Genomic DNA, 10,815 nt, shown 5'->3' with positions numbered 1-10,815 from the left:
CACCACCTCAGATAGTTCTTTTCTTTTTCTTCTTCTTCCTTTTTTTTAATTCTTAAAGCACAAGAACAGATCCAGAAAGCACAGGTATTTCCAGGCCCTGTTGGTACTCAAGGAAAGAATGGTTTCCAAACTCCTTTGTGGGTTTTGCACGGCAGGCTCAAGCTACCTCCTTCAGGGAAAATTCTTTAAGCATTCTGGAAAGCACAGTCATCCCAAACCTCAGTGGAAAAGATTCCAACCATCCAGTGGAACAGGGATTAGGTGCTTAAATTCAGGGAGTTCTAAAATGAAAAATGTGTTTGTAGATAAGGATTAGTTAAATGAAGAGACTGAACTAGAGTTAATTCTGGGTAGAGATGAGATTCAAGAGATTGGTCTTCATGAGGCATTTATCAAGGACCTGCCAAGGGACTCAGAGGTGAAGGAAGCACAGTCCTTTGTAGGCAGTTGTCCCTGGCCTGGTATAAGGATGTCTTTCATACCCAGCACTCTCATCCACCGTAATACGTAGAGAGTTTCAGTGTGTGAGGAAGGTTTGCAGGAAAGAGCTATCACATCAGAGAAGCTTCCTGATTAGGTGGTTTTGAGGAACAGGGAGGATTTCAACATGTGGAGCTCTACTGGGGAAAGGCCTAACTCACCATGAAGACCACTCAGAGGCCTTCAGTTAAGCTGGGTGATAGATCCCGTACCAATACTCCCAAGAGGCCACATACTCCTAAAAAGGGGCAAGCTTTAGTGGAGAAGGTCTACAGACCTGGGTTTGCCTTCAAACTCTGCCACTTAATACTTGTGTGAGTCTAGGCATTCACTTAACTCTCAGGCTGAGGACCCAAGTGTAAAATGAGGTGAATAATATCTTTCCTATGAACCCCCCAGGATTGGCATGAACATAAGGAAAACTAGTGAACACAGAATAGCACTGTCAAATACTTTCTGGTAGTTTGCTACTTCACCATACATGTGAAGCACCCCAAGAAATGTTATTAACCTTTCATGGCTACTACATAACAGACCTTTGAGGCCAGGGACAATGTCTTCTTCAGGAGAGGGAACATAGTATATGATTTTTTTTTGAAAAGGTACTTGATGAATGCATCAATAAATGAACAAATAATGTTCAGAGCCCTCCAACTAGAAAACAAAATTAATCTCTTAACTTCATCAAAATCTATGGACTGTACTTTCAGTTTGGGGTTGTTTGGGCTGTTGGAGTCTCTAAGTTAGTTGTGATCAGTTGGTGTCATGGTAGAGAAGGAAGCCTGTAAAGGTGGAGTCATGGACATTATCTGCATAGACCCCATAAGAGTTCCCATCCCCATACACCTGGAGCCAGACTTGGTCGCCCACTTCCAGATGGAGGAGCACAGAGCCAGAGGCCTGGTCCACATTCTTCTCCTGGTACTGGTCATAGGTGAAGAGCATCGCCTTGTCCTTCTTGTAGAGACTGACTTTGACATCCTTCAAGTAGACTGTGATGTGGTAGGAGAAGTAGTAGAGCCCAGGAATGTTGCAATGGAATTTGCCAGTGGTGCCATCATAGTGGTTTTGCAGATTGTAGAAGATTTTGGTAAAGCGAATGGGAACATTGGGGACAGTGACCCGGCTCTCCAGTCCCACACTGAATGCTGACCGGTGTACATAGGCACTTTCTCCAGGTTCTCCTTTCCTGCCTGGGGTTCCTGGAAAGCCTCGGGGACCTTCAACCCCGGTTACTCCGGTTTCACCAGTGTCACCCTTAGGACCAACGAGACCTAGAGAATGAGAAAACCTCAGTGACCATAAGGAACAGAACTCCTGCCTTGGTTAATTCTAACCTAAAATACTGCCCCTGTGGTCCTTACCCACAACCTGCCTGGCTTATGGAGCAAGGAACCAAAGGGAGCTCCCAAAGAGGTGACTTATACTTTCTCCTTCTACATCCCCCAGCAGGCTTCCACAAGTTCATCTCCAAACTTATATCTTATAAGTCTCCATCATAGACCCTCCATCCTGCCAACCATTTATAATTCTTTTCAACCATACTCTTGCTCTTCGATCCCCTCTGTCCGGGATGCCCTCTCTCCTTTTTTTCTGTCTATCCATTCTTCAAGGCCTGACTCAAGCCCTCCTCTTCTTAAAGTCTTCATTGTTAATCCAGATCTTTGCTGAGAGCATTTTCTCTGTGTTCCATACCTTGGACACTTTCCCACATCCAGTTAGGCATATTTGGAATAGATGTTCTTGTAGTAATCCTTAACAGCCTTGTGCTTTAGACATATCTTCTTAACTATACCAAGAGTTCCCCAGGAGCAGGACTGTGAGCCATGAGGATGCGTTGAGTATGAACGTCACTGGGTGGAATGGGAATTAAGTGGAAATGAAGGGAAATATGAATGTGAAGGGACTGGGAAGAGTGATAGATGAGGCGGGATGGGAAAGGGTACAGGCAATGTGATGTTGATAGAACAGAATCAAAGGTACTGGTTTTACAGGTATGACCTATCCTCACGACCAGAAGGCCAACCCCAAATTCACTACAGGCTGCTTATGGGTCACAGAAAAAAAAAAAAAAAATTGCTTCCTTCCTGTGTCTAGGCCTTTGTCAATAGCTAATGTCTTTGTATAATTCCAGAAGCCCTCCTCTACCCAGGAGAAGTCTACGATGGAGGAAGCCAAAAACCTTGTTCTTACCTGGATCTCCTTTCTCACCCTTTTCACCAGGGGTGCCATCTCTGCCATCACGGCCTGGGGTCCCATTGTGGCCAGGATGCCCTGGGATACCTGCCACCCAGCCTGCGCAGGCCCCCTTGGGTGGGGGAAGCAGGACTCCAGGCCCTTCTGTCACGGAGTTCTGGCCATGAGTAGGCAGGACCAGTAGCAGTAGAACAGCTCGTGGCAACAGCATCCTGACCCCTGGAACCCAGATACACTTAGTCAGCCACGCAAGCAGCTCCACACAGCTCACTCTGTCCGGACCTACGCAGGACCTGGGCCACCTCAGCAGCATCCACTTCTGAGACCTGCTCTCTCAATGCTCACCTCTTCTAGAAGGCTTGTCTATTTCCACCCGCCTTGATCTCTTTCCACCCTCCAATTTGCAATATTTAGCATTATTCTTTGTGTATAATCTCCTTAATCTCATGAACCTCACTCTAAGTTAAACACAGTCCACATGTACTTTTTTTTACTCCAAAGACTCACTATTTTCCATCAATTTGTTTGGTTTTCAGAGTTATACAAAGCCTCCAGAATTGGGTTTGGCTTCAGGATACAGCTTCTCTGTGAGGGATGCAGGAAATCCTCTGATTGGCAATTTTACCTCCAAGATGTGCATGGTGTCTAGAATCCCGCCTCTATGCCCTGTCACCTGGGCTCTATAGTGCCCTCTCAATGGGACAAAACCAACTCACCATTCATTCACTCATTCATTCATTCATTCATTCATTCATATATGTTCATCTTTCATATATATAGATGTAGAATACACACACATACACACACATGTATTCAATAACATTAGTAACATAAACACTTTGGAAACTACAGAAAACAAAAGGATACCCAGTCCCAAGGCTTTCTCTGTTTATTTTTAAACATAATGAAAAACACACTTTGCATAGAAATTTTATTCCCCTATTTTTGTTTTGTCACTTTCTAGTTCTCGTAATCATCATTTTAAATGTGTGTGTGCTAATTCATCAAGTGGACATAGTCAAAATATACTTAACCATTTCTATTTTGTTTAACTTTAAGCTTAGTTCCACTTTAAAGTATTATTTTAAAATCCATAACTAATATCCTTAGTCATATAGCTTATCCCCAAATTATATTCCATTATGACGTATTCCCAGAAGTAAAATTACTGGGCCAAATGTATGAACATTTTTGAGTTCTGGATGTGTATTTCCAAACTGTAGTTTGTTACACTGTTACTAGGTCTAGTTTGTTACTAATCTGTTAGTTACACTGTTATACTGTTACTAGTTTGTTACTGGTAGTGTGTTTGTAAGTGTATAACAAATCCTATTAGCTACTCTCACCAGCAAAATTTTAAAAACCTATTTTTGCTGTTGTTATTTTAGTGAACAAAAGAAATGACACCTTGCTACGTTGATCAATAGTGAGTTGTACACTTTATTAAAGGCCTATTTCCTAACTTAATTTCTTCATAATACATCCATTAGTGGTTTTGTCACTCAATTTATTAGATACACAATGTACTTTTGAATCAATTTGTGTGAGCTCTTTATGCGGACATTTTATCATCTATGCCATGACTATTTTCTCTGGTGATTATTCTGTAGATTATTCTTTTGTTTACCCTGATTTTTAAAAAAATGTTTTATTTATTTATGAGATAGGGAGAGAGGGGGAGAGCAGAGAGCACAAGCAGGAAGATGGGGAGAGGGATAGAGGGAGAGGCAGAAGCAAATGCTCCACTGAGCGGGGAGCCTGCCACACAGGGTTAAATCCACGGACCCTGGGATCATGACCTGAGCCGAAGGCAGACACTTAACCCCCTGAGCCACCCAGGTGCCCCAGTTTACCCTGATTTTTAAGTGATAGAAGTTTTAGTTTTTAAAGTCAACTCTGTTGATATTTTTCTTTGCTTCTAAGTTTTAAACAGTTCCTAGCCCTTCTAGGTCTTGGTAAATATTCTGTTTTATTGTCTTCTGTTGTTTGATATATTTTAAATTTCACTCTTTAATTCATCTTCAGTATTTTGTTTTGGTGTAAACTGTGCTCTAAAATACTCAAATGATTTCTCTAGCTGTTTAAAGACACCTTTGGTTAATCTCTCCCTTCCATTGCGCTTCTGCATCATTTAGGAAATACCAAGTTTTAACATGATCTTGTAAGTAAAGTGAGAATTGAGAAAGAGATAGACTGATAGAAGAAGGGGCAGAAGAGACAGGACACAGGCACTGCCTGTTGGTGGTGGTGACTCTCTGGCCAAGGCGCCTCTTACCATCTACGCGTACCTTTGTCGCCCTCTACTGGATTTCAAGGGCTCAGGCGGGTGACGTCAACAGGTGGGAGAAATGAGACACAATCTTAGGCTTGGCTTGTCCCAAAATAAGAAAGAGGTGAGTTAGATTAGAAACCAAGAAGCAGAGACCAGCCAAGCCCCTTTCATATTTAGGAAGAATACTTGTTCTGAGACTTTTAAGACTTCATATGCATTCAAAGTTTCTCACTATTTGTCACCTTGCTCCTGTCTCCGAGGGTTAGCACTGTAGGTCCCAAGAAGACCTCTGAGAGGTATGCTTGCTTTCTCCCAAAATGAGGAGAGGGCAGAATCTATGAGGCTGTGCTCTTTTCTACAGGAAGATAGGAAGAGAGGCCAGAACATAAGAACTGGTGGGGACAGCTACAGAGGGACCCCAAAATAGAAGGAGATTGGGGGCTTTCTCCAAACTGTTGGGGGAAGTGTGAAGTCAAAAGGTCTCTGGAGTTCTGTGGTTCCTCCTCCTCTTTTAAAAGTCAAGATTCTTTTCTCCCAGTCCAAGGGAAGGCATTCTGTCCTCAGCACTTTGGTATTATGGATGGATTTCTCCACTGACAGGGACAACGAGTATGGGTTCCCTGACAGTGGCATGGGGTGCAGGTTCTGAGAAGAGGGGTGGGGGAAGACGGGTACACAATCCTCAGAAGTTTCTGATGCTAAGAACAGATTCTGATTGCAGAAGAAAATTTTCTTCTAACCTAGTTCTGGGTGGAAAAATCAACAATGGATAGCAACTGAAGGTCAGCACAGAGGCACCACTTACCAAAAAAATGTATTCCAAAATTATTTGTGCTCTTTGTTTGGGTAGGGCAATTGTTACGCTTTGATTTGGAAAGCCTTCTGTTTCTACATGGGAAAACATTATTAAATGAAACTGTAATCCAAGACTCAACAGTGGTTATAAAGAGAACTTTTATATGGCTCCTGAAGCTAAACCCCAAGTTCCACTCATAATTCTATTTCTGCCGAGCTCCATTTGTAAAGTCCTTACCTCACTTAATGTCTCATTTAATCCTCACAACCATTTTGAGAGACAGTGTGAAGCAGAACAGGATCACATGCTCTATGATCTTGGTGCTTGGGGGAGACTAATTTGTTCTTACCTGTAACATGCATCAGTCATGTATTTGTTGGAGGATTAAGTGGCATAATCCTTATAAGTACTTAGAACAGTACGTGACACATGTCAGTGCTTAGCAAATGTTAGCCTCGACTGTACCCATTTAGAAAGGAGGAAAGTGAATTTCAGGAAAGTTATGTGACTCATCCTAGATCCTAGAGGGTTTTTTTGTTTTTGTTTTTGTTTTTGTTTTTTAGTGAGATAGATAGATAGATTGATTGATTGATTTTTGCAAGGGAGAGAGAAAGAGAACAAGCAGGGGGAGAGGCAGTAGGAGATGCAGTCTCCCCACTGAGCCGGGAACCCGACTGATCCCAGAACCCCAGGATCATGGCCTGAGCTGAGAGCAGATGCTTAATCAACTGAGCCACCCAGGTGCCCAATCCTAGAGCTGTTTAATGTAAAAGAGCTGGAAATCAAATTCTGATCTCCCGAAGTCCAAAAATGGACTCTTTAAGGCATAGTTCAGAGGAGGGGGGGGAAGCATCAGGCTCACACATCTGTCTTTTCATGTTCCACTCCATGGGATGGAGGACATAAGGGAAATTAGCTGGAGCCGCCCTCCAGATCATGAAGCAGGCGCCCTGGCTTCTAGTCTAGGCTCTGCCACGAACACGCTAGGTGACTTACGTGTCTCCACCTCATCTCCTGGATCTCCTGCTCTTTGCCTGCAAATGTGATTATTAATATTAACCCTTACCTCGCCTATTTCACGATCTTATTGTGAGAATCAAATGAGTAAATGTCACACATGTGAGTGAAGAGAAGGGAAACGAGCGAATATTTATGGACCACCTGTTACAGATCCCCACTCTACATCCACCTGCCCGTTCATCCCATTTCACCCCTTCTACTCCAGCAGGTGGGACCCAACTCCCACAAGAGAAATCCCAGGACCAGAGCCGGTTAGTGACTTCCGCCCATCCATAACAAGGAAAAACATGCAGAGGCACAATTTAAAATCCAAAGCCCAAGTTCTTTGTACTGAACTGGCTTTCATGATACACTGGGTATAGGCATGGATTCGTTCATTTTTAAAATCGTATGAGGGGATGCCCACGATGTCCTCTGGATCCTAAAGGACTGTATTATGATCTCTCATTTTCATGTGTTAAAGTATATAAGAAATTCCACTTTGACCTGCTGGAATTTCAGAAACAACAGCAGAATCTTGTGAAATGCAAGATGGGGTCTCCTTTGGGACTGGCAAGAAACAGAGCATTAGGTGGGGGAAAGGCCACCAAATCTGGTGCCAACACTTCCAGCAGAAAAGGGCACTAAAGCACAGATCACTAAGTCCCCGAGAGCCAGAATGGACCCCGAAATTATCTCAACCCTATCCTGCCTTTACAAATGAAAGGTGAAGGAGAAGGAAGATGTGTTTATTAGATCCTCATGGAGACCAGCTCCCACACTGGGAGATTTTACCCATTATTTATTTCATCTATTACTTATTTTAATCTTTACAAGAACTCCATGAAGCAAGGAAAATAATCCCAACGTTAGAGATGGGGAAAGTGAGAGATTAAGGACATGACCCCTGAGCCATTCCTGTTCTGACTTCCAACCCGGTGAGCTTCCCATCACATTATATGGCCTCTAAAAAGCCTTCTCAGACTCAACTTCCTAACCCGCTAAATGTGATCACACAAGATGAGGGACGTGAGAACACTGAAACTGGCAAGGGTATGTTGGAGTAGAAATTGCATAAGGTACTTTCAAATGCTTATTTCATGTAATTTCCCCCATAGTCCTGCTCTTGATTCCACTATAGAGAAGAATCCGAGACTTGAAGAGACCAAGGTGCTGGTTTAAGATCATGCGACTCTTAGAAATTTTGAGTGGCTGGAAAGGGAAGGAAAAAAAAAAGGAAAGAAAGAAACAGATTGTGCAACTCTTGTATGGGTTCTATGAAACTGCCATTTTTAAAGGTTAAAAATGGTAGAATATTGGCAGTTTCACATAGTTCAACCTAATGATGAATGACAGACTCAGGAATCAACTCAATTCTGTCTGGCTTTCAGGAGGATTAACTGAAAACCTTCACTCAACCCTAAGAGAGCTGTCAACATCCCCATGACCAACACATACACACACACACACACACACACACACACACACAAGCACACACTTCAAATCTCAAGGAACTAGTAAAATAGAACATCCCTCCAATGCATTTTTTAGGATCAGTCTCTCTTCATGTGAAAAAATTCTTACTGAAAACTTCTACTCTTCAAAGCTTCTACCTCCTGACCTCAGACAAGTGGGGCCATTAATTTCCTGTTTTGAGAAGGAGTTGGTGGAAAGTTTGTCCCCACACCCACCTCAGAAAGGACAAGGAGCAAGTCCTGTGTCTCTCTTTACAGCTCCTCAGGAACTAAGGGAGGAAGGCAGCAAGGACTACCAGCTGAGCTGTTTGTGCTTTCTCTGCTTCAGGAACAAAGCTGACCCCTCGTGCTCCTTGGGGCACATTCTACCAGCACAAAGGGCTCCCAGGCTTCCCCACTTTCTCTGGAGGAGCTCACCTTTTCGCTAATGGGGGGAGTCACCAGAAGTGAGGTGGCTGCATCCCCTATGAAGCTTGATCTGAAAACCAGAACCTCTCTAGACCAGGGACCCACACCTACTGACACAAGAGTGCTGGGCTGATCTCTAAAATCCTTCCCACTCTGACCTCTGCCTCTACACTGAAAACAACCCGATGCCTCAGGCGCAGCACTCACCGGGGTGAGCAAGTCAGAGCAGACCCACTGGTTTCTGACAGAAAGCCCTGCCGACCCACTGGTTTCTGACAGAAAATGTTGTCTAAAAATAAGATTTTTATAAGTTTTCAGGATATCCCAAGCTCACTTTATCTCATTTGAATATCTCAATCATCCTGTGAAATATCCTCACATCAGTGCAGATATCCCCGTATTTACAGATTCCTTCAAATCTTTGTATCTCATTAAGTCCACCCAGTGTCTGGCCTTATCGAATCTGCTCAATATTTGCTGAGAGGAATCCAGTGGTGGAGATGGGTTCCAGACTCAGCCTGAGGTTAGAGCTCAGGCTGTCCCCGAGCTGCCTTTCCCTATGCTTCTTTCTTTGCCTATCTGGTCAAGCTAGAAGTGAATTATTTCCTTCTCTTCTTATTTAATTGAACTCTATCGCTTGGCCATCCTTCCCTCCTCATTGATCCCAACCTTTTCTCTGTGTAGGCATCTGGCCACAGAGTGAATTGGGCAAAATACAAGATGCCCCAGGCATTTTGATCAGAGGAACAGCTCCTTTTCTCTTTGAGCTGTGGAAGAATCAAGGAAGAAGCCTGAGGTCTCTCTACATCCACCCTGGCCAGAGTTTTGCCTGTACCCATCTGTACCAGCTATGACAAGAGAGCCTGGGCAAACCCCAGCCAGAGGCTCCATTGCAAGACAGCCACCCCCACCCCCCAGCGTGGGACTGTAATCAACTTGTTCTTACCCTCAAGTGTAGAATCGGACCCCCAAAGTGCAGTCAGGATGGAAATGAGATGATCCAGCCTCAGCAGCCTGATACACAGGGGGACAGGCCGTCCCCACCCCACAGTTGTCCCTTCCTATTGGCCAACCCTAACCCCATGAGGGCCAGAGGCCAGTGGGCAGGCACCCTGTCCCTGGCAACTGCTTCAGGTCTCCACTCTGGGGAACCCGCTGCAACCCCCCATGGGCTTGGGAAGCCAAGTGTGTCCTCAGTCACAGCATCCACATTCCCTTGGCTCTTAGGTTTGCATCCTACAACAGCAAGAAAAGGTGGGGCAAGGGTGAAGCCCAGAAAAAGGAAAACAAGCCATCTCTGCATCTGAGGGAGAAGCTTCCTCCTGTAAAATGAATTGTCCAGTGGTGCAGGAGACTCCCCTCCCCCCCATAGATCTGCTGTCGTAAGTCAGGAACACTGATGACCACCACCACTGTGCTCCTGCTCGCTATGCATGACAAAGCATGAGACTGTGTGGTCCAGACAGAGCACTTCAGAAAGGGGAATAGTCAGAGGAGTGGCAATAAAACAAGAACTAGAACACATCCTCCACACTCTGGCCTGGACCCCAAATTTGAGGAGGACTTTGTGTGTTAATTCTGAGAACCAAGGCGAAAGGAAGTTCCTGGGGTGACATGGGGCAGAGCCAGAGTAAGATCTTTAGAGCCCCTGCATTCCAAAAAGTTATGAAGCACCCAACCCTATGTAATTCAAATTCGACATAACAGAAAATGTCCATAAAATGTGATACTAGAACACCATCTCTCAAGGTTTTCTGATTCCAAAATTCTGAATAAAGTTTTGAAAACTAACTTTTTGTGGGTCTGTGAGCCCTCATTTTGTCAGTCCCTTAAGCATATTGCCTACTCTACCTAGTGGGGAACCCAACTCTGGCCTGGAGCGGCTTGGAGGACCAGTGGCTGCCACCCACGTAGGTGTTCCTAGAAGGCTGAGGTTTGAAATGGCAACTTTCATCACCTTGGGCTCTTTCTTGGCAAATCCATGTTCTGTTTTTGAAACACAGGATCAGAGTTGGTTCCTGCAAGCCACAAATTCTGAGGCATTAAATCATGACCCCAGTAAGAGCTCAAGATCCCAGCAACAACTTCCATAAGACATTCAGAAACAGAATGTTCTCAGGCAGAGGCTGGTCCAGTGTGTGTCTGTCCCCAAATACCACCTCTGCTGGCCATGCGGAGCCCAGAAGTCC

At 44.3% G+C, this 10,815-nt stretch overlaps 1 protein-coding gene across 1 annotated transcript; it reads right to left on the bottom strand.

Moving 5' to 3' along the window:
• Nucleotides 1-1,233: 1,233 nt before the first annotated feature.
• On the bottom strand, nucleotides 1,234-9,636 carry ADIPOQ (adiponectin, C1Q and collagen domain containing; the record flags this gene model as incomplete). Its single annotated transcript, XM_080814108.1, has 3 exons — nucleotides 9,573-9,636; nucleotides 2,674-2,895; nucleotides 1,234-1,754 (listed from the first exon to the last, which is right to left on the bottom strand). Exons 2-3 carry the CDS (start codon nucleotides 2,885-2,887, stop codon nucleotides 1,234-1,236), a joined length of 735 nt encoding a protein of 244 aa, XP_080670234.1. The 5' UTR covers nucleotides 2,888-2,895; nucleotides 9,573-9,636.
• Between the last annotated feature and the right edge of the window lie 1,179 nt (nucleotides 9,637-10,815).

This window comes from Martes martes (genome assembly GCF_963455335.1).
Source record: "Martes martes genome assembly, chromosome: 1".
NCBI classification, from domain to species: domain Eukaryota; kingdom Metazoa; phylum Chordata; class Mammalia; order Carnivora; family Mustelidae; genus Martes; species Martes martes.
Note: the sequence above shows the minus strand (reverse complement) of the source record. Positions and strands in the feature narration are given on the sequence as shown.